Here is a 24,196-nt window from a genome sequence, read left to right as displayed (position 1 = left end):
TTTATAATATATTTATCTCATTAGGGGCTGGTGTACGCATTTTTTTTTTTTTCAGTTAACGTTTTCAGCAAACTTTAGTTGTTTTGACATTAATTAGTTGATCTCCAGAATTCCTAAAAATATATATATATAATAATAAAAATCTTTCTGTTGTTGGAAACCTAACAAGGCCTACTTCCACTTCCGAATTTAAACGGGTCGCGCGAGGTTATTACCGGTTCATTTATCGTTTTTGCATCTTGTACCATTTTTCTGCAATCATGGCCTATACGTTTCGTAGACGTGTAGCATCATTCCCAGTTTTACTGGTTTTTTTGTCTTAACACGTTTCTGAACAAACTCTTCAAATCTTCGCAAATGTCGCTGTTCATAAATCAGTCCAGCAATATCAAAAGGTAAGATCTCTGAGGCTTGTCCTAAATTTGGAGCCGATCCGTTGCTTCCTCTGACACGCACAACTAATTAATTTTACCCCATTTTCAACTAAAAAGCAACATAGTGTCTTATTTGATAAATTGTTTATGAAAGGAAAAATTAGTTTGCTTTATAGAAATAACTATTATTATTATTTCTCCGTCTGTTTATTATCCTCACATATCACGGTGAGAACATTCAGCATATTATTTTGCTCTTTTTTATGTTCACAATTCACAAAGACAATTCAGCTTTGATTTCTATTTATAACTCTTTTGAAAAATTATCATTTAGCTTTTTCTTCAAATTGCTTGCGTTATTGGAGTAAGTGGAACGTCTTGAGCATTCTTCAAAATCGGTGTTGTCTTTAGAATTTATAACTTCGACATAATTTCGGCTAAAATCTGTCTAATTTCACCAAAACACATCGGCTGCAATCGTCGCTAAGGATCACCCTTACAACGGATGACGTCACCCCCATAACTTTTTAAATTAAGAAACCAAACTCTTCTTATTCCCGCGAGCTTCACTATTCATAGGCAATTTACATATCAAAACATTTACATTTTTTTGTTTAGTTTGACCTGCTCTGACAACAGCATTCATTTTGTTCACTTTACTTCAATGAAAAAAAAAATATATATATATATTTTTTAACTTATTAATTGACAAATTGATTATGCATGCAGTAAGCAATTGTTTTATTTATAAGATCAGTTATGTTTGCCTTCATAATAAATAATAATAACTTATTTTACTATAAGAAAGGCGAGAGGTGCACCTCTTTCATCTGATCCAATAATTTACAACAGTCTAGTGAAACTTATCATGCACATCTACACAGGTTGCGTTTCTCTGACAAACATACTGGAATCCTTGACGTTCAGACGTCCAGCATGGGCTTTATGTGCTTGAATCCCATCACATTCTTCCCAGTATATCCAGGTAGCTATTGGCACGATTTTTTTTTTTTTTTTTTTTTTTTTCTTTACAGGAGGAAAGCCCCTGGTGTTCATCTACAGCCGTGTATCCAGGATGCAGTCAGTCCTCCAGTCCTCCCAGTTTGGACCTGCGCGGAATCTATCCTGCAGCATAAATCCATCCTGGTCCATTTAATGTCAACGGGGTCTTTTTGCGCTTCCTTGTTTGGATGGTGAGGCTGAGAGCTCGTGTGTGGGGGGTGGAGGTGGGGGCCTCCAGCTGACCCCGACGCCTCCTCACGTGTCGACGGGACTCGGAACCATGCTGTTCGGTGTGTCCGGCAGTTGAGACGACAGGGAGGTCACGTCGCTGCCCGAGGAGTTTCCCAAAGAGCCCGACTCAGAGAAAGAAACCTATGGGCGAAACAGCCTGGATCAGTCAAGTGAAAAATGATATAATATTGTGATTTTTATTTTAGTTAGGAGTTTATAATTAAGGTCAAACTATTGTTTTTCTTTTTGGTTTTGGCCCTTTCTCTTTTTCCTAAATTGTAAGATTATCTACTAAAATCAGAGCATGACTTTTAGGCTTTTTTTTTTTGTAAATGCTGCAAAATTTGTTTCTGGCTTATAATGCATATGCTACAGTTTCTTCCTTCCTTTCATGCAACTACAGCTGTGTGTTTTGCATGCATTTTAAAACACTCTTATGAATGCAAATGTAGCCCACCAGTTGCTGGAAAGCAGGCTGGTCCAAGTCGGTCTGCAGGGCAAAGTCGCTGAGCCTTTTCCAGGGAGGCTGGTAGGTCTGCACCTCCACTGGATTCCCCTGCACGGCGTTATCGTGCCGGATCGGACTCCCAGCCACCAGAGGAGTGCCTGTCAGGCCCTGCAGGTTCTGGCAGGGAATGCAAATAGTTCTATAAGATCTTGCATCGTTAGGGAAAACGTGTAATTCGCAATCTATCAAAAGAATGTAAAAATAATTTAATTAATAAATAAATATCATTGCAGAACAGAGCACTTTCATTAGGAAATAAAGAACGCAAACATGCGTTCCATGAAAAAAAACAACGAAATTTCATTTAAAAAATGTCATTCACTATACATTTTTATTTATTCTTAATTATTAATTTAGATCCCCCTTTATGTCTCCAAAATGTGTCTTAAAATGTTTTAACTACTAGGCCCTACTCAATATTATCATTATTGTTGTTACAAACAAGACATGTAAACATTATCTGACCATTATCTAATTCTCCTTGTATCAAGAAATGGTTACAGTGTTGCTCGTTCCGATAAAGTTTTAAGAATCAAGAACTGCACTTCGCGTACGGTTTTGTCGCTCTGCTGCTGTTGCTGAAGCTGCTTCATCAGAATGGACTTCTTCTTGTCCTTGCAGCGCTTGTTCTGGAACCAGACCCGGATCACCCTGGGGCTCAGGCCGGTCATCTCCACCAGCTGCTCCTTCATCAGGGCGTCCGGCCTCGGGTTGGCGTTGTAGCACGTCCGCAGCGTGTGCAGCTGCTTCTCGTTGAGCACCGTCCGGACACGGGTGGTCTTTTCGGACTGCTTGTGGACGTGGTTCCGGTGGTGAGGTGGGTGCCGGACCGAAATGGAATCTAAAGGGAAAGACATTTAAAAATTTAAAACGAAATAATTTGAGCAACAAATTTGCAATGTGTTGCAGAGAAAAAAAAAACAACTGAATTTGGAATATTACTAATAATCATCGTCGTAATCATAATAATAACTACTGTATACCAGCAATGTGCAGCGGTCTGGTGTGAATGTTCCCGGGGCTCAGCGGGCTTCCTGCAGAGGACCGCTCCACCAACAAGCCGTGATCGGCCTGACACAGAAGCTCGTCGTCCCGCAGCGAGAACTCATCCCCCGGCAGGAGGTGTCGGCTGCACACCGAGCACCGAAAACACTCCATGTGATACACATTGCCTCGGGCCCTCATCACCAGGTCGCTGCTGCAGAAGCCCAAGTCACATTTTGCACATTTGATGCCAAACAATCTGAGAAAGATACATAAAGATATGGATTTGTTATTGAATAGCTCAATGCTTTTCTCGGCATGTTCAAGTGAGCACAATTACTGAAACCTACTGCGTGCTTCTCTTCTTTGTTGTTGTTCTTATTATTATACTTAATATTATTAATAATAAATTTCACAAACTTCCACAGTGGCCTTCTCTACCTTGCATAATCTCTTTTACAGTAAGTCTTTCCGTCCCGGACGAAGCAAGTGCACGTCTCATCCAGATACTGCTTGCACTCTGCACACTTGAGGCAGGCTGCATGCCACTCCAGGTCCGGGGAAACTCTCAGGATGTACTGGTCGTGTATCTGACTTCCACAACCCACGCACATTGCGATTCCCGACTTCTCTACGAAAAGGAAATACATTAATGTGAAACTTTAATGAAACGCATGTTGGATCCACTGTAACCTATAAGAAACTAATGCAAAACAAACACGAACGCCGTTCCAACAATATTAGCTGCGGCGTTAGAATATTGCAGACGCAGAAGCTAAATATTATTGATCATATCATGCAAGGTTATTTTGCAGATTTAAAAAAAAATATCTTATATGAATAATTACATTGCAATCCACGTGTTTTCCCCAAGTGTTAATTTCGCTGTATTTATAAAATAATAATAAAAAAGATCGAGAAATTATATTTCAAATGAGTCAAAACAGAGGTAAACAGTAAATGTTCCTCAAAATGAAAGTAGCCTTAATCTTACTTTTTGAACGATCCCCCATATCATCCAAGAAAGAAGTGTTGAGCAAGACGTCCACCATACAGGACAGAAAGTCGAGTTGCACACCCACGGACGGAGGAGAGCAGCGGCGGAGGAGCCCGACCGTCCCGTCCCTGGCTGCAGGATAAACTTGTATTCCTCCTCCGGGAGGTGGAGAGAAAACAAAGACCATCGACCAGTGACGTCTGCAGGAACCTGGACCTGTGTAGGTCCGGGGAGAGGGTGCCATATGCAAATCTCCGCCTGGACCCCCTGCTCGATATGTTTTCTGTGGGCAGGCTTTGAGACAGTCTGTTTATGTTGCTCTCTGCTGGCAATGCTTGCAAACCACTCTTCTTCAAATGTGCAAGTTGGAACCTGTTACTTAAAATACCATTTTTTCTTTATATCGGTTGGTGCCATATTTATTTGCTTTAACATGTCACGCTTTGTTTACTGAAATTGCTCTATAATCTTCATCATTGCCAGTTTATTTTTAACTATTGTTTTTTCTTTCACTTGTAGCCAACATATTGGTAAGAATCTATAAAGTAAATGTTACTAATAATAGCGTCTTACACTAAAACCATTTCTGAATGTAAATGTGTAATTTTTTCTTATTTGGCTCTGCTCATTCTCTCCTTTTATATTTTAACCTTTTTTTCTTCTATTTTTATTATTATTATCTTTTACTTTGTTCTTTTTTTTGGTGAGTGTATAGCATATATTCAGTCACACCGCTGTGGGGCGACCTCTAGTGGAAGAATTTTCACATTTCCACAATTATAGAAAATCTACGTCTTAAAAATGTGAGTTTAAACACAAAGTCCACAGGATACTTGGTGCGATGATTGAAATTTACAATGAAAAAGTTGATGACTAAATTTGAAGTTATTTTTTAAGCTAAAACACCAACGTGAAATAATGTGAGATAGAGCTCCACACATAATGCAGGCTATGCTCAGGTACATGTTGATCTTCAGAGGGGAAAAATTTGTATTTGTTTTTTAGGTTGCACTATTTTACTGTTCTATCTAATATATTTAGGTAGAATAAATATATTCTATGAATATATTAATATATTTATTTGAATGGTTAGAAAAAGAAATGGATAAGTGTTTTTATTTTAAATAGTAAAATATAAGTAGTATAACAGTTACCTTTTTTAGAGTAAAGGATTACTTGCTTGTATATATATATATATATATATATATATATATATATATATATATATATATATATATATATATATATATATATATATATATATATATATATATATATATATATATATATATATATATATATATATATATATATATATATTTACACAGTTATGAGGCGACAGGGAGAAATGCAACCAAGCTCTCGGAAAATTCTCGGGATTCTATCGCGAGATTTTCCTACTAACGTCCTTGCATAAAGTCCACTCGCAGATATCCCTCCGCTGCAGCTAGTCGAAACATCAGGTGTCCATTATGAACAGAGTTTTAAACAAAACATCCCTGAGGAATCTGGTAAGAGTTTAACTGATCTATTACAGCCAATGCGTTGCTCCGTTTTAGGTGTTTAAGGTTCCCTAAGCTATACACATCTAACTTGTTTTTGTTGTTGATGCTAACTGGTTAGCTCGTTCAGTTGTACTCACTGTGCAATTACTTCATTCTAGATATGCATCGGGTTACTTCTAATGTATCATTTTTGTATCAAACATGCAAGTTTGACAATAGCTGAAACTTAAGGTTTCGTTTCAGTCAGTTCTCTTTTTGTGTTTGCATCGCTAGCTTAGCACTTAGCTCGTAATGTTAGTTACGAAACTGCAACTTTGTCAATGACAAACAGCCACACTATTATGAAATATATTTTAGTTTAATATTAACCACTGCTATACATTATATTTTACTTTCTCTTTAAGTCGTCCCTAGAATTGTTGGCTTAACAAGTTTATGTAAACAAAACGGCCGTAAGTTTTACATTAACATCATGCTAATGTAAATATTTTAGCTGATTGAAACTATAAGATTCCTCTAAATTTCTGTATTACTATTAAAATGTTGAAATGTATGCTCACTCTGTTTTTCATTGTTCAGCTGAATAAAATGTAACTTAATTTGAAGCTGTTACTTCTAGACTGTTTTTAGTTTTATTAGCATTTAAATGAGAAAAAACTGCATCTGCTTTATTTTATTTTTTTTTGCTGTACTTAATCTGAATGTCCTTTCATATCATGTGTCACATCATCATATCTAGATTCAGCTGGTATTATCCTGTCTTGTTGTGACACAGCTGGATGTGGCTTGTCTAGAGGTTGTTTGTCTGCCATCATAATCTCCCATGTGGACTCTCCCCACACTAGTTTGTACAGTCTCGTTTCCACAAAATATCATGTGCTGGTAAAGTGTGATAAATTTGAGTAAATGGAACACAGTTTCACATTATTTACACAAAAAATACTAAAATGGTTACCATGCTCAAACTGCTTTTTATTTGAAACACAAGCTCATAAGTCCAAGAGTTATTACTGATACTGCTAAAATAATAAGACAATCTTGACTGTGCCATCCTTTCTCAATCTTAATTTTAGGCCTTTTAAAGGCAGGGCATGGGTGTGTTGGTCAGTATGTTGTGTTTGAATAAGAAACTGGTATTGAAGAGCTGACAGGTGAACCTCCTGTCCCCGATCTCCCTCCCACCTGTCGGCTCTGTTCATTCACAGCCTGTGTCCGCACATGGTAACTGATCTGTATTTCCCAACAGACTGGCCTCATCCAGAGGTTTCAGAGCACCTTGGTCGTCGCAGAACACAACAATGACAAGCTGACCCCCATTACTCTCAATGCCATCACTGCTGCCGGTAAGCTGGGCGGAGATGTGTCCTGTCTGGTTGCAGGAACAAACTGTGCAAAGGTAAGAAGCATTTCTGCTGCTAAACAGTCTATTACTAAAACTATATGCACAGCAATTTGTCATAAACAAAACTTGCTCCGAAACGGGTTTATTCATGATTCACACCGTTCAAAGCATCAAGCCTGCGTCTGTTAATTTTGTTAGCCTTTAAATATGAATAATAAATGTAGCTATACCATCACTAATGCAAGCCCTTGATTGTCGACCCACATCGTTTTTCTTTCTTTTGAGGTTGTGGAGGAGATCAGTAAAGTACAGGGTGTGAAGAAGATTCTGGTGGCTCAGCATGACTCTTACAAAGGTGCCTTGCCAGGTATGTTGTTCATAACACATTTATTGAACAAGTTGTTCCTATTATAATGTTGGTATTTAAATAATTTTTCAATATTGGTACACTTTCAAAGCTAGGACATCATTCAAGTTACCATGAAATCCTTTTTTTTTTTTTTTTTTTTTTTAAACTAAGCACAAAGAGCTGATTGTTGGATACCTTGGCCAGTGATTTGTAGTTGAATATTTTTGATTACACTGCAGTCTGAGGTTGAATTTTAATATGATCATATGATTTTCTGTTTGATTTGCAGAGGAGTTGACTCCCCTTATCTTGGAAACACAAAAGCAGTTCAACTTTACTCATATCTGTGCTGGTGCATCTGCTTTTGGAAAGGTAAAATCCTGCTTACATCCAGGATTCTTTGCCTCCGTCTCTGATCAGTCATGTATGACTTATAACCCAACTCTCATTGCTTCATTCAATAGAATCTGCTTCCCAGAGTTGCTGCCAAGTTGGATGTTGCCCCAGTTTCAGATATTATTGAAATCAAATCTCCAGATACTTTTGTCAGGACTATTTATGCAGGTATGACAACCTTAAGTAGACCACTGAAAATTATTATTCTGAATCAAATTTCTTTTTAAATTATATATTTTTGACCTTTTTTTTTTTTTTTTGCTGATTTAGCTCAGTTTTGTGGTTTAGTTCTGAAGTGAAACATATCTCGGTACAGGAAACGCCCTCAGCACGGTGAAATGCAACGAGGCGGTCAAGGTCTTCACTGTCCGAGGGACGGCGTTCGAAGCCGCTTCAGCAGAGGGAGGAAGTGCTGCATCAGAAGAAGGTGTTACAGATTCAGCCTCCCGTGTTCGAGCACACCCTTTAAAAGAAAACAAAGCAAGCTGTGTCGAAATCCTGTCTCGCTCTTACCGATTATCGCCGTTCTGATTTGCAGTCGCTTCTACTCCTCCTGCTGGAGTTTCCGAGTGGCTCGAGCAAAATTTGACAAAGAGCGACCGTCCCGAGCTGACGAGTGCAAAGGTTGTGGTGTCAGGAGGTATGAACCCACCGCCCGTCTCTGACTCAAGATCTCAAAATGAATTTATCACTGTTAATAATGGGCAGCACAAAAAAAAAAAAAAAAAGTCTCCAAGCAGCTAATGTCGAGCTCTTATTTTTCTAGGAAGAGGCTTGAAGAGTGGAGAGAATTTCAAACTGCTTTATGACCTTGCTGACAAATTGAACGCTGCTGGTACGATGAGAAATATGAGGGTTCATTTGTTATAGTTGTGCCGATTGATTAAAATGTAAATCTGTGGTGTGTTTTTTTTTTTTTTTTATTGCAGTCGGTGCATCCAGAGCTGCAGTGGATGCTGGGTTCGTCCCTAATGACATGCAAGTTGGACAGACTGGCAAGATCGTGGCGCCCGTATGTTCAACCTTACATCAGTTGAATGTTTGTGGGAAACACTTGATCAACAAATGAAGGGGGCGTTAGGAAATTGACTAACTTGTGGTTAAAGAGATGACGCTGTTTTCATCTTTAAAATTTGAGCAGATCTTAAGCTCAGCTGCAGCATTAATGTTGTACACGTTACTGTGAGAATCGTCTGCTGTCCTCTACACAACAATTCAGCGAGACGGCGATGGCTGCTCCTTTCGAAAAGCTTAACTTCCTATTATGATTCAGCCAGGATACCCCAGCTGTGATTATCCACACATTAGGCTCCTTTGAAATGTGCCTGCTGGCACATTTAGCGGTCCTAAGTGATTTAGCTGATCCATTAGAGCAGAATGGAGTGGATGTCTGACCAGAGCCTCAGACGTGTCGTTTTCATCATTTTTTTTTTTCTCTCTCCAGTTTGCATTAGATCACTCACGGGTACTATAGTTTCTCTGAATCCTCAGTTGGAACATTCACTGCATAGTTCAGGTTCAGGTCTCTGACACTTTTTCCGAAAAAAGTGTGTAAATGAATTTGTAAAGTTTTACTTTTTAACTTCAGAGTATTTATTTCATTTTGGTGTTCCAGAAAAATCCCTTGAAAGTAAATGCAACATTTTGTTGTTGAAGATTAGAATGTTTAAGATGATATAATTTGTAATCTACATTGTTCACTACTTTTCAGCATAGCACACACAGTTTAAAAGATTGAAAAAAATACCGTGCGAGTGTGAAATATTGGTCACCAAGTCTCTGGTGATCAATATTTGCCTTGGTGACCAATCTTTGTTGTCAGATGATGCCAATATTTAGCTTAGCAAAGCAAGTCTTGCTCACTGCAAAGTACGTTTGAGAATATGTCATTATGCTGTGGGATCCTTTCTAAAGGCTCTGGAAATTACAGTGATTAACATCATAGATTATTTGATACACTGGAATGTCTTTAAAGAATAAAATCTGATAAATACTACCAGTCAATTGAAACAAAGGTTGTTAGTGGGTCTTTCTACAGGATAATTTTACTAAATTTATGGCCAAATCAACACAAAACTCTGGATTATTTCTCTTGATTTGTGATGCTTTTCTCTGTATGTAAAATATAAAAGACCACCAGGAGCTGCTGTTTTTTTTTTTTTTTTTTCCCCCTAAGCAAAGTGTGGTTGCATAGCATTGATGGGCATCATTATTTGTGCAACCAATGAGTTTGGTAAATACTGCTGCAATGAAAAATGCATTGGTTTTCCATCTTTTTTTTCCCCACACATCAACGACTTTATCTGTGGTAGTGAATAACTTTGCTGCAGGTTTCATTAAACATCTGACCTGGGTTTTCCGTGCCGGTTCAGCTGTGTTTAGTCACGACTAACCTCTATTCATGTTTCATTTCTTAGGAGCTGTACATTGCAGTTGGAATCTCAGGAGCGATCCAACACCTGGCTGGAATGAAAGACAGCAAGGTAAAGTTGGAGAACAAAGAAAAATATTTTATTTTTTATAAATCCATTTTTCTGCTTTCCTGTGCCTCCATGCCTCATTTAGTTAAGCCAGTAATAGTGGTGTTTTACACAGATTTCAGGCAATTCTAATATATATATATATATATATATATATATATATATATATATATATTTTTTTTTCCCTTTTTAGACTATTGTTGCCATCAACAAAGACCCTGAAGCTCCCATTTTCCAGGTGGCTGACTATGGCCTTGTGGCGGATCTTTTTAAGGTGAGTGTCTATGAGCAAAACAAACTCGTATTAAGGTCTGACAAACCCAGCATTTTATTAACTTTTAGTCCAGAATAACAGTCGGAATATAACATTTGTTTCCTAACTTATAAATTTTGCAGGATGCCTTATTCCACCTAATGGAAATGTGCAACTGCTGAATTATTAAGCTCTTGGATTAATCTAAGGAGGGTTCTGGCTGGTGCGTGCTGCCATGAGGAGACCACATTAGCATCTCAGGAGATATCAAAACTGATCAATAGCCGGATAAGAGTTGGCCTCGGTTGGCGTTCTGAGCTTCGACTTGCCAGACCTCTTATACGCTCAGTTGCGTTCTTGTGTCAAGTTGGTGCTCGGGGATATCGAGCCAGGCGTGTTGGCATGACAAACACTGGACTCCAGTGCCGTCTGTGAAAGGCTAGCAGGTTATATTTTCATGTGTGTCCTGTTGGTCATGTTTTATTTAGCCCCGCAGTAGTGGCTGAGCAGCCCAGGTGTCCTGACAAACTCTGTAGGAGTGATTAGGAATAAGCTGGTGGCAGCAGAGTTGTGACCTGCTGGGTGAGATCATCTTACATGTGATCACTCCTCAGATAACTGATTAAAATGGATGGGCTCTCTACTTTTTTCCTAAATGGACATTGATACCCTGCAGGAACTCGGGCAGTGACTGATGATTCTCCTCGGACGCCGCTCGAGTCAAATGCGGAGGCATGTGAATAAATTAGCATGCATATTCGTCTGAAGCAGGCGCTCGAGTCCGTAGCATCATGCCAAAAGGATTCAGACCTCTTAAGCTTCTCCGCATTTTGTGACGTTGCAACCACAAACTGCAGGATCACGTTGAGATTTCGTTGGACGTGTCAAGACAAAGTAGTGCATTATTTTGGGGGTGGGGTGTGTGAAAAGTTGATGTTTATTTATTAGCTTTTGTTTTTTCTCCAGCCTCTTTTCCTCTGATACCCCATAAATTAAATGCACTGCAATAAACTCCCCTCAGAAGTCACATAGATACTAGAATTCATGATTTAGAATTTTAAACTCTTCTTTGAAGGCCTAAGAGATTTATTAGAGAACATTGTTGAACATTATTGAAGTGATGCCGCTGATAACGACACAAAAGTAATTTCATCCGTTTTTCTCCAAAGGCTGTTCCTGAGATGACAGAAGCTCTGAGCAAGTGAGGGGAAATCGAACCAGCGCTTCGTCGCACAGATCGAATAAATAAGAGAGCAACCATAGGAAACAGTCACTGCCTTAACACGTTGTTGAATCTGTATGTTGGTGTTCTATAAAATCTCGTCATTCTTTTAAATTCCAGTTTTTGACGCAGACTGCAAGTATCAGATGGTTAATGGAGGACCTCTGCTTTTATCTTTTTGCTCTCCGTAGTACAGGTAAATTGTATTTAAAGTCTTGGAACGGTGCTTTGGGACATGTAAGATGTCTCAAATGAAATGTACAGTAAGTAAAGAGATGCTTTTTGAAAAGCAGTGTATTAAACACAGCTCAAAACGTCTATGAATTTGCCATGTTTCTTTTTTGCTTTTTATTAAGTTGCAGCACTGCTTTACCTTGATCAGAGAAACGTTTAAAAAGTTTCCAATGTGGTCACAAATCCTAAAGGTTCATGCTATCATTTTTTTTTTTTGCACTTTATTTAAACTTCTCACATTTCTTGCTCTTTTGTGAGACAGTCATACTCATTTGTGAATATTTACACAAAAGTATGTGAAAACAAAAAAAAAACCCATTTATTTAAGCTTAGATGAAACCTGAAGGGTTTTAAATACCTTAATGTGGTTTGGCAAAATCTTGAATAATCTTATTAAACTGGGGTCGGACAGTTTCCAGTCATGGCACCTGGAGTAATTACAAATCATCTGAAATTTTAAAAGTCCAAAGATAAAATTCCTTTAACTCTGACTATAGATAAAAAATGTAGACAGTGAAAGAATAGAAGTTGAGATGATATTTTGCCCTGCAGGAGTCCATCGAGACGGACTGTTAATGAATTTGGAGATTCTGACTTAGACACTGCTGCCTGTTTCCAGGTGATGTAATGAGCAAGATTATTTGGAGAGCTCTAAAGTGTGAGAACAATGACGTTAAGCCCTCAGCACCATCATCTTCCCCTCTTCATTTTCTAAAAAAAAAAAAGAAAAAGAACATATGAAAAAGCAAACTTGTCAGCACAGGCTTTTTTTTTTTTTTTTTTTTTTGTAATGCCAGACCTTGTTCACGCTGCTGGTTTGTGTTAGGAAAAGTAAGAAATTGTCAATTCCTGAAAAGTGTAGCCTGATGAATAATCTGTCTATATTTTATCAGTGCCCCCTGTGGTGAGTTCTTCCTCTTACATCCCAGCAATATAAAGAGGATTAAAGGCAGAGTTCATGTGCCAGTGACTTGTCAGGGTAATTGAGGTTTTTTTTTTTTTTTTTTTGCATTTGCATTTGATCCGACGAGTAAGCCTCGATAGCTGGTCTGTGAAGTTCCTACGCTTCTGACAGGCGGTTGACTGAAGTCTCCACTGATCCCATCATCCTGTACTTCTCCTCGAGCAGAGGCTCGTTACCCTGCAGGTGGATTACAGGCTTGCTGTGAAGCCCGATCCGGCTCTCTTGGTTCCTCTTGTTATAAATGTTCAGTCTGCGCTCCAGCTCTGGGCTGGTTTTGGTGGAACCGGTCGGACTGGGCGGTTTCAGATTGACGGGGTCCAAGCCCTTCTGAGTCAGACAGGAGTCCTCAGACAGCGAGTAGAGCAGCTCCTGCACCACGGCGCTGGGGCTCCCTCGCGGCTGGGGGCCCAGGGCCAGCGGGCTGCTGTACGGTGGCGGGTAGCAGCGCTGGTCGCTGTAGTCCGTGGAGGTGGAGGCCTCGCGCACCGTGGAGCTGCAGTCCATGCTGGAGCCCAGCGTGTGGCTGCTGATGCTGTGCTGACGGGCGCTGAAGCTGCTGCGGGACACGGCGGTGGTGGACGCCTCGCTCACGGAGCTGCTGGTGCGCTGCAGTCGGCTGGACGGCGCCGCGTCGGCGCTCACTAAGGTAGAGGGAAGCTGGCTGGGGTTGTTGGGCAGATGGACATCTATCGCTGCCGTTGTGATAACACGGGCTGGGTCTGGGATCCCCATGTCTGCAACATATATATATATATATATATATGTTATTTTAAATAAAACAACCTTGGAATGAAGTCATCTTGCCAAACATTTGTGTACCTTTGAACTTTGTCATCTTTTGTGACATTACACCAACAAACTTCAATGTATTGGGAGTTTTGTACGACTCACAAAACTAAACGAGGGCATAATTGTGAAGCGAAAGAACAGGAAAAAGAAATATCAAAAATCTTCACAAATAAAAAGACAGTCTGGTGTACCTTTATGTTCACCCCCCTTTACTTTGATGCCGCTAAATAAAATGCAGTGGAACCTGTTGCCTTTAAAAGTAACCTAAATTAGTAAAATAGGGTCCACCTGTGTATAATTTAATCAAAACATGAGTAGAGCTGTTCTATGAAGACCTCCGGGGTTTGTTAGAGCACATTAGTGACCGAATAGGGTCCCGACTAACAAGGAAAGTAGAAGAAGACGCTTTAGTCAAATTTGACAAGAATTGAACTTTTTGGTCCAACGTGCAGAAGTTAACAGTAAACATCACACTCAACACTAAATTCCCACCTTAAAACATGGTAGTGGCAGCCTCATGCTGTGGGGATGCCTTTATTAACCAGGGACTCTGAAAATGATCAGATTGACTGGATAGTAGGCAGAGCTAAATCCTGGACAGAGACCTATAAGAAGCTGCAAAAGTTCTTCCAGCGGAATAACGACCCTAAACTACAGAGGAAGTTTAGGGTCGTCATCTATTCACAGTAGATTCATGTCTGCGAATAGAAGCTTTTCTGTCTGATTTTCCTAAGACGGTTGGACAAAAGTCTGAGCTATTTTCCTTTTCAGCAATTATGGACTGCTTGTTGTTGCGCTATCCATCTGAACCCCAGTTTTGTGTACCAGCAGTTGCAATGTGACAAAATGGGGAAAAACCTCAAAGAGAACAAACGGCCTACAAAAATCACAGTTTTGGTTTGCTGATACTCACCGCTGCTTGGCTCGCTGTAGTACTGGCTGATGTAGTTATTCATGTCATCCTGACCATGATGATCTGAAAATAGAAAAAAAAAGGATTAAACTCATCCCAGTGTAAATATAGTGTACACTACAGTAGTTGCAAATTAACGGTAAAACACAAAATCAATGTAAGTGACATAAGAAAGAAGAAAGTTATTCCCAAAAATCCTCATTTATTTTAGTACAACCTCTGGGGATTATTAAAATTGAGCTACGGTAACAAGTAAGTAGTAAATAAATAAAATGCACGAGTAAATATGTGTAATAGTACACAATTGTTAGATGTTTAATATTAACATCTACATCTTTCTGTGTAATAACTAGTTAAGGAATATTTGCTTACTGATAATGAAGGTTTATTTTGTTTTGATATGTTAAGCAAATAAAATTCAACCAAATTCAAAACAACTGAACTATCAAAAGCAAACTCTGTATTGCATTGTAATGAATGACTCACTATGCTGTTGCATACATACTGAGATTACGTTGACGTATTTAAACATAATTTAATGATTCATTTCTGTTGCAGACAAATTTAAATGTAAAAAGAAATACAAAAAAATCAAATAAAATTCTTCAACAAAAAACAATAAGTAAAATGACATAAATTCCTAAACATTTCTAATCCATTTAGATAAAAATGATGCTTTCAGATAAATTTGTGACACATTTGCATTTTACAAATGTACACTTTTGGAAACGTCTCTCTGCGTAACTGTTGATATGCCCGACTCCACAGCGTATTGATTTATTCTTGGGGGGGGATTTTATTTTTATGAGCCTGTCCTCATTGGTCAGTCCAAACAGCGACAGACACCATTCCCCAAAATGATCAATACCACTTGAGTGTGAGACTTTCAAGCCCAGCTGAAACGCAGTCCGACTTCAAACATGGCGTCTGTTTCACGCCGTGATTTATAACGCCGATAAAAAAAAAAAAATGCTTTGGTGTTGTGAGCCCCTGACATCACCTGTACAGACAGTGCTCTGTGTCCTCTGAGTAATGAGCTGTCTCCGTGTGAGAGGTTTATAGTCCAGGCTCTGGCTCACTATGTGATCTATAGTGCAGGCGTGGCACCAGAATTTTGATGAGGAAGGTGAGAAGATTTATTCTGAGAGACACCAACACCCTTACACCGTCTGATGAATGTTTATTCTGTGGAGGATAAAGGAAGTCATGCTACATTTTCTGCAAATTCTTGTCTTCGTTTGCTTATTTTGTTGCCTCCAGCAAGCCAAATTGTCAAATATTCCTTTTAAAGTCAACTAGACAAATTGTTAAACTATATGTTGGACAATATGCAGAGGCTGTGCTAATACCAGTTCTGCACTTTTATGGCATCTTAACAAGTTTTTTACATTGCTCAAATCTGACCTGAAGTGTACAAAAAAAAAAAAAAAAAATCAAACAATAGATTCCACAATGCTGTTTTATATCAAATAAAATTTAAGCGCAAACAGAAAAGCTGTGGGTGGAAAAATAAGAACACCCTCTAAGCTTCCGTAGGATGTAGGAGGAGCAGTAGCAGCCTAATGCTGGTGCTTAAATCACTAATTAACAGATGATTAACGGTGAGACCACACCGATGAGAGCAGGAGCAACGACTTCATGACGAGTGTTGCTGATTGTCAGTTCAACAAACTGAACATTAGAAACATTTAACAGAGCGATGAATCTTTTCAGGAGTTTCAGGAGTTGACATCCTTGAAAATTCTGAACATGCACCTCTGAGAAAAAGTAAAATATATATATATTATTTTCAGATTCCAAAGTTTCAGTACAATTAGATAAAGAAACCAGAAGTATCTGCTATGAAGGCTCACTGCTAAAGGTGTCTCAACAAGACTTTGAATCATAGTGCATACTCAGTTTTTTTTTTCAAAGCTACTTTTTAATTTTGCCCTTACGTAATGACAGTTTTGAATGTGCTGTGCTTTTTTTTTTTTTTTTTTTTTGGACAACTGAGAGTAGTTTGAAATAATTCCGGAAATAGATAAGGCCAGATCACGATCATTGTGTCCTGACATATAAAACACGAAGTAATATTTTTATTGGGACCGTAATTGTCAGAATCAGGCAGAAGGCTTGGAGGGAAAAACGTCTTCTAAAAGACCTCTAGAAAGCCCAAGAGAGCTATTGTTCATGTCCACTTTAAAAGATTTAAAAGGTCCATCGGTTTGGAAGGAACATTTGCAGAAACAAATGGTGACTTGGATGTATCCTAGGGTGAACTAACTTAGTTCTTTTTTTTTTTTTTTTGCTTTATGGCTTTCAATTGTTAACATAGTTTATATGCCTGTCTATCTTTATAAGGACACGCTGCATTTATTGCCATAAAATGTTTCACAAAATCTTCCCCGCATTTTTTTCAACCATTTTTTTCCTCAGCAGACAGTTTTAAAGGCTCTGATTTATTTAAGAACAAAAGAACAGCAAACGAATCAGAAAGAAGTGACTCTTTCTAATGTTTCAAATAAGTTGTCTGCAACCCTTTTTGTCGTAATATTTTTTTGTTGTTGCTTGTTTACTGTCCATGCCAAACTTTACAATTAAACCTTCAGCTCCTTTCAAGATATTCAATTTCTCCATCTGTTAGTGGAAGACCGTCTTTCCTCATCCTTTTAGTTCTCAGTAATAAACCACAGCTGGATGTTTTGGGCGGGTTACCTGTGGTCCCCCGAGGTTCCCTAATTTTGGCTGGTCTGTGATGGTCAGAGGCCCCCGCTGCTAACCCGTCCACCTCCTGGAAGCTGCTGCTCTGTTTTCCCCACATATGGTGGATCTGCATGGCGGCTTCACGCTCTGCTACCAGGTCCAGATCCTGCTGGGCCAGGTGGGCCCTCAGCTGTCTGATTTCAAACTGGACGGAAGAAAGTCGAAGGAAAAAGAGAACATATGAGGAATTTCAGTAAATAGTGATCGTGATAACTGATGTTTTTCAGTTCAAATAATTTCTTTACAGTGCTGTGAGAGAGAGTTTGCCTCCTTACAGAGTCCTTCAATTTTTTCTCTCTTGGTTTGTTGGTTTATATAGATGTTTTTCATTACACTACTTTTTATATTTGGCTTTGTTAGCTTTGTCTTGTATCAAAACATGTTTGATTTGTCTGAAACATTTAAGAGTGGCAAAAAAAAAAAAGAAATCTGCAAGGAAGTAAATACTTTTTAAACTGAAAGTTATATTATTTGCAGACTTTCCAAATGTGAAAAAAAAAAAAATAATAATTAATTATAAAATATAGAGCACCTTCAAACAGATGTCACGACACGACCATAGTGTAATTTTTTTTTGTTTTGTTTGTTTTTAATACATACATTTTGCCCGGAGGTGTAAGAGTTTCTCTCGTGTGGCATTTTGCTGCCCTCTGCTGGTTCCACGCTGCTGCAAACCAACATATGAGAGACGAACTGAGTGAGAACTTACAGCTTGTTCTTGGCAGATCTGGGTTAGCCGATCAAGCTGCTCCTCCCGCACTGCTTTGGCCTTCTCGTACTGCTGGATCTCCAGCTCCATTTCCACCTTCACTTGCAGAACATATGCTGGAAAACAAAACAGACTGATCTAAGTTTTTAACTTAATCTGTGCAATGTTTAGTTAGAGGGAAACTTTCCAGAGAAAAGCACCAGATGGGAGTAAAGCAATTCTGGAGTTGTAATGCATAAAGACTTAATAATTCGCATGTCTACATCACGTCTGCATCTGACAATGTATAGCATTAGTAATGCTTTCAGCCTCGTGTTGGGTTGCAGTTACATTTATGGACATACTACAAATGTTGGAGGAGACAGAACTTTGCTTATACACAAAGCCAATATAAAGCACGGGAAAACTACCTCTAAGACGTTGTCATAAGTTTCTAAACACTTTCAAAAGTGGAGATTATATAATTTTTGAAAGAATTTCAAGTGAAGATGTTAATCTGGGGTTTGAAAGCTCTGTAAGGTTTATTAACAAAGAAACAGAGTATAAGATGCCAATAATGAGCCAACAGACAAGAAAGCCAACTTCAGTTTTTTACACCGCTGAATCCATCCTAAGTGGTACCACAGGTTGTTTTACATTTGAGAAAATGTTTCGACCAAAATATTGCGGATGCACATCTGACTGATTAATGCTGTGGCTGAGATTAATAAGCAGACTTTATGCAACCAGTCATGTCTGTTTTTATTCTACATGTTTTAGGCACATAATATAACTTTTTTTTTTCCTCACTGGCGTTGCACCCAAAGCCTGAAATGAGCCTGATGTTTATGTATTTCTAGATTAGTCTTATATTTGACAAATTTAACTTTCACAGCTTGTAGAATTTTCTGGAATTTTACCTTGAAATATGTCTATAATTCATTTAGTTTATTTTTCTCATGCACTTTTTGTGGCATGCAATAAATGCTTTTGATTTTGGGAGTAAAAAATAGTGCTTTAGAATAGCCTTAAAATTTTAATAGATTAATTTAAAATAACAGCAATAAATAAGTTTTAAGTGGCAGCCATAGTACCCAGGCCACCAGGTGGCGCACTTACGCTGCTGAACTCTTCATGCCAAACACTTGATCTGATGTTGATTAAAAGAATGAACATAATTTTAAAAATTTGCTCCTACAGTCTCTGAATGGCAAATTTAGTATGGTCAAAAAATTGTTTACATTTTCAATGATAAATGTTTTTTTTTTAAGTATCATTGTCATCATTCAATGGAAACTGTTCATAGTTTGAAGGTATATTAACAGTCATTATTAAGTGCAAAATAAGTGATACTCAGGGCACCATACAAAATTTATTTTAACTCATCTTGCATTTCAACGAAAAACCACATGAGGGAGCAATGTGTTTAGTTCTGTATGATCAATGATCTGCGTCAATGAGCTTTTTGGAGTTTCGCAGGTGACTTTTGATAAATGACACCTTGCCCATTATAAGGAAAAACTAAAACAAACAAATAAATCTCAAGACTCAACACAGTGAGTGCGGCGCATTGTCTGTCTGTGTGAAGAGAGGACGGAGGAGACGTCGGCCCCTCCTGGCTCACCGTCAATAATTCTCTTAACCCTCCAGATGCGCAGCGAGATAATGAGGCCGATGGCGTCCCAGGGGCTGCTGGGGCCGTTGGCCACTGTGGAGGCCACCATGGGGGCCAAAGAGAGAACGATGACAGCTCCATCAAACACCTGCAACAAAAAAAAAGAGGCAACCCTTGAGTTATAACACCTGCAGAAAAAGAAGCCATCAATTTACTTCTCATGGGACACATGAGAGCTCACCTCTACTTTGTTCTCAATGTAATCCCATATCCCCAGCACCACAATCCTGAACACCGTCTGAGATCAGCAACGAGACAGAAAAAAAAAAATTGAAACGTGGGGTAATTGTAGATATTAAACCCCACACTAAGCACAGTTTAATTAATGCATTTTCTTAATTTCTCCAATTTACCGAACACAGTTTCACGTAACACATCAAAGCTATAGTACTTCATGTCTACTGCAGCTTTGCTCCTTTTCTGCAACCTGAAAAGCTCTTTTAAAAGTTTACATTAGAGCAGCATGAACTTCCCTTTGTGCCAAAATCATAAGAAAGTCCTGACTGTTTACATTCATTGGGAACCTGGCAAAACATGTGTCAGTGTTTTTATAACTTTAACATGAACTGCAGCTATAAAAGAGCTGTTTAAATAACCTCTATCTCTGTCTGTCATTGTCCGCATACCTCAGTGTGTCTGTTCTTCTTGAGCTCATACTCCTGTCATCACGCTGCCTTGTCTGCTCACTAACCATGGCATTTTGGCTGCAGATGCATACATACAGTACCTTGCATGCCCCCTTGGACTTTTTCGCAGTTTGTCATGCTACAAGTACAAACTTTAATGAGATGTGTTGGAATTTTATCAGACAGATCAACACAAGGTGTTGGATATTTGTGAAGTGGAAGGAAAATAATACTGTAGTTTTGAGTTTATGTTTTTGCAAATTAAGATCAGGAAATCACTGCATACCTCACATATTCCCCCCATTTAGTTCACCATATATGGCAAATGGAGAAATGAGCAGCTTTACTCTGATAGAACGTACTTCACCTATATCCTCCCCTACATCTCTTCACATAAGCTCTGAGGCATTAAATTTGCTTGAGTGTGTTGCAACGTGCAATGGGGGAAATGAGAGCTCACTAATGCCCGTGTGCTGATGTTGACACGAATGCAGAAATATGCAAGAAAAGCTTTTCAAGTACCAACTTTTTGCAGGACCTTTATTCCGTGCGTAGTTTTTATGCAAAAGTTCTAAGCACTAGTTTGTGTTTATCTAACACGAAAGAGAAATGGAAAAGACATATGAATATATGCTGATGTACAACGTGGCTGTCATTATAGATGTGAACCAACATCACACCGACTTAATAAAGACATAAAAGCTTAGCACAGACATGCAACCACGTCTTCAGCACTTTTGTTTTCACAATGCAAAACAGTTGAGCATCTGTAGCTGACGCTATTTTAATATCACCATTTTACAGTAAAAACAATGTATTCAGTTTCACTAAAAGAAATGTAACAGATTTCTTTCGATTTCACTCTTCTTTCACTGAATATGGTCTACGGAATATGGTGTAAATCACGCAAATAAAACTGACAACATTCAGCTTACAGGTAAAAAATGAGAGTGACGACAGCATCTTAAACCGATCCAGACAAGTGTTTGTCACATGCTTTGTAAATGAAGAGAGTTCACACGCAGACATATGGGACCTTATAGCATAAGCTTAACCTTTGAAAGTCAAGTGTAAGAAATGAAAATGAACGTGTGTAAAGAAAGCGATAATCAATGAAGAACAACTGAGGTGTTGGAAAGGAGTGGCACGGAAAGCTCTATCTGCACTTTAAACCGTCTGTGCTGTGGATCAATCAAATAACCTGTGCAACGGCAGAGACACGAGCGCTTTGGAAATTCAGTCTCCTTTATGCGATTTTTTTTTTTTTTTTTTTTCATCAGATCAGAGTACCAAAATGTGTTTGTACAGTGAATAAAGGTGCTGGGCATTTCAAAGCTGTTCCCAGTATTGTGCTGAGAACCTGCTGGTGCATTTCATTGGAGCAAGATACTGCACAGCGCAGCATTAATCGTCAGGTCGCTGCATTGGCTGTAAGTGAGATCGCTATTGTGTTGAGCAGGAGAGGACTCACCTCGGTGAAGAACACAGAGAGGATAGCCAGGCTGATCCAGTGGATGATGCTGGCAAACTGGGATGCGTTATTAACTGGGGGCATAAAACACAGTCGCCTATTATTTTAAAAGACAGGCGGGCACATGAGCTAAACATAGGTGACTCATTTCACTGCATCGAACATCAAGTGAAAAATACCAGCGCGTACCACATGTATGCATCTCCAGATTGAAGCCTGAGGCAGGCACCATGCACATTCATTCACCACATACTGTACACGCACATGTCTGCATCTTCCCCTCTATTCGTCAGGCTACTTGCGGACGGCATCAAACTGCGCTCGGCTATCAGCAGAGACATTTGTCTTCACGCGCCACATCTCCCTCCATCTGTCTTTGTTTGCTGTGTTCAGTGATCTGTCCTATCAGCCTATTCATCTTCCTCCAAGTCCTTCCCGCAATCCCACAAGTAGCAGAGTCTGCATTGCATGATTTCTTGGTCTATCTTCCTTCTCACATTTGTCTCTCTTGGTAATTTAACTGGTCAATCACTCAGTTAGTCCGCTGGGAACACATTTTTTGGAAATCGCCGGAGGAAAATGGTCTGTCAGTATGTGAGCCCTGCGGACATAAAGCAGGGAATCCACTCAGACCTTTACCTCATGGAATGTGAGTGAGTCTTAAAGTACAATGACATTTTAGATGTAGGAGCTTAGGATTGTTTGTTTGTTTTTTGTAAACTTTAGAGTTGTTCATAAATTCACGATGCAGTTGGCTTCTTAGACACTGAATTTGTCTCCCTGTGATTTAATTGTTTATAAGCTTATTGTATTGGTGGCTGGAGATGAAATTTATAGTGACTTAGCGCAACATAAAAAAACAAACTTAGTGTTTTTGCATATCAAATACTTATAACAATGTCATCATTGAATGTATACTGGAGTAAAGATGATGATCCATTATATATTTAGAACATAAAATTCAGATTAATAAGAAAAATGCTCCAAGTTAATCATATAATTCTGAAGATGTAAGATATACATCTTCAGAATTTCAGTTACTCTTACAGCAGTACTGATAAGAAAGTCGATGCTCTTTTTAGTTTAATATTTGCAAACATCAACATTATAACAAAGTATATTTGAATAAAATTGCCTTCAGTGCTTTATTTTAATCTTAATGTAGCATTCTTGCAGCTAAACCTTTATGCTAATGATGGCTTGATGAACCTGCCCCTTTGTCTTGTGTGTTAGATCTGTGCTTTGACCCAATGCCTTTGAATAACAATCAGTAAACAGTTGTGCTGAGCAGACCACTTTCCTGTCCCTCCAAGGGCGTGTTGCGTCCAGTCTAGACTGTTAATAATGAACAGAACACACCAACTTCATCAATATTACATCCTCAAAACCGCACTCGCCATCCCCTCCGACGTCACCGTGGCCACGTCATCTTGGTTTAAGCATCACTCACACTGCAGCAGTTTGATGTCTATGAGCAACTCCACTGTCAGCAGCAGCACCACCAGGATGACACAGGCCACCAGGAAACAGTTGAAACCTGCTGACAGCAGGCAGACGTGCCACAGTGCCGCCCGCCGTCCACAGCAAGGCTTCAGCCAGTTGGACCTGGGAGGAGGGGGAGACAGGATGTGGAAGAGATTAATAAAATTTTAGCAACATCAAAAAGTGACATCTGTCAAACGCAAGACATGTCGATGTGTATTTTTACCCCCTCAGTTGATATAATTTCTTGGTATGTATGCTTTTCAATTTAAATATAAATATTTTTAAAACAGTTATATTGGATAAATTAGTTTTATGACAAGACTACTTTGGCAGATTTAAAGTACCTTTAAAAATTACAACCTTGAAATAGGACTTGAACATACTAGTCACTAAGCTCACATTATGTGTTTAAATTTTCTTTAATTGGTTTGATGTGATATCCTAATGTTAAATGTATTTTTGTTAACTGTAAGCCAGCAGTATTTTACTTAAAAAAATGTGTTTCACATGCTGTACTGCCAGAATGACAAAATAAGAACTGCCCTAACCCTGCCTGCTGAACTGCCTGCCTGCCTGCCTAACTGCCGAACTACCTGTCGGCCGAACTGCCTGCCTGCCGAACTCCCTGCCCACCTGCCTGCCTGCCTGCATGCCTGCCTGACTGCCGAACTGCCTGCCTGCCTGTCTTCCTGCCGAACTGCCTGCCTGCCTGCATGCGGAACTGCCTGCCTGCCTGCCTGCCTGTCGAACTGCCTGCCTGCCGAACTGCCTGCCGAACTGCCTGCCTGCCGAACTGCCTGCCGAACTGCCTGCCTGCCGAACTGCCTGCCGAACTGCCTGTCTGCCGAACTGCCTGCCTGCCGAACTGCCTGCCGAACTGCCTGTCTGCCGAACTGCCTGCCTGCCGAACTGCCTTCCTGCCTGCCGAACCGCCTGCCTGTCTGCCGAACTGCCTGCCTGCCG

The 24,196-nt window shown here is 39.3% G+C and overlaps 3 protein-coding genes across 3 annotated transcripts; 1 reads left to right on the top strand and 2 right to left on the bottom strand.

The window, feature by feature from the left end:
- Positions 1 to 626: 626 nt before the first annotated feature.
- On the bottom strand, positions 627 to 5,173 carry isl2a (ISL LIM homeobox 2a). Its single transcript, XM_015004411.2, has 6 exons — positions 4,094 to 5,173; positions 3,541 to 3,730; positions 3,099 to 3,358; positions 2,670 to 2,956; positions 2,065 to 2,232; positions 627 to 1,748 (listed from the first exon to the last, which is right to left on the bottom strand). The coding sequence occupies exons 1-6, from the start codon at positions 4,338 to 4,340 to the stop codon at positions 1,632 to 1,634; spliced, it is 1,269 nt and encodes a 422-aa protein (XP_014859897.2). The 5' UTR covers positions 4,341 to 5,173; the 3' UTR covers positions 627 to 1,631.
- Positions 5,174 to 5,468: 295 nt separating this feature from the next.
- etfa (electron transfer flavoprotein subunit alpha) lies at positions 5,469 to 11,961 on the top strand. The gene is made up of 12 exons (XM_015004428.2): positions 5,469 to 5,607; positions 6,848 to 6,997; positions 7,229 to 7,310; positions 7,582 to 7,664; positions 7,757 to 7,856; positions 8,005 to 8,115; positions 8,227 to 8,328; positions 8,455 to 8,523; positions 8,618 to 8,700; positions 10,106 to 10,171; positions 10,362 to 10,442; positions 11,591 to 11,961. The coding sequence occupies exons 1-12, from the start codon at positions 5,569 to 5,571 to the stop codon at positions 11,624 to 11,626; spliced, it is 1,002 nt and encodes a 333-aa protein (XP_014859914.1). The 5' UTR covers positions 5,469 to 5,568; the 3' UTR covers positions 11,627 to 11,961.
- A 732-nt stretch (positions 11,962 to 12,693) lies between these two features.
- Positions 12,694 to 23,884, bottom strand: tmem266 (transmembrane protein 266). The gene is made up of 9 exons (XM_088006724.1): positions 23,787 to 23,884; positions 23,199 to 23,353; positions 21,749 to 21,822; positions 19,833 to 19,889; positions 19,601 to 19,739; positions 17,998 to 18,113; positions 17,241 to 17,433; positions 14,544 to 14,606; positions 12,694 to 13,575 (listed from the first exon to the last, which is right to left on the bottom strand). The coding sequence occupies exons 1-9, from the start codon at positions 23,882 to 23,884 to the stop codon at positions 12,938 to 12,940; spliced, it is 1,533 nt and encodes a 510-aa protein (XP_087862850.1). The 3' UTR covers positions 12,694 to 12,937.
- Between the last annotated feature and the right edge of the window lie 312 nt (positions 23,885 to 24,196).

This window comes from Poecilia mexicana, unplaced genomic scaffold (genome assembly GCF_051168715.1).
Source record: "Poecilia mexicana isolate PSO_F unplaced genomic scaffold, ASM5116871v1 scaffold_6, whole genome shotgun sequence".
NCBI classification, from domain to species: domain Eukaryota; kingdom Metazoa; phylum Chordata; class Actinopteri; order Cyprinodontiformes; family Poeciliidae; genus Poecilia; species Poecilia mexicana.
This window is presented reverse-complemented; position numbering and strand designations above follow the sequence as displayed.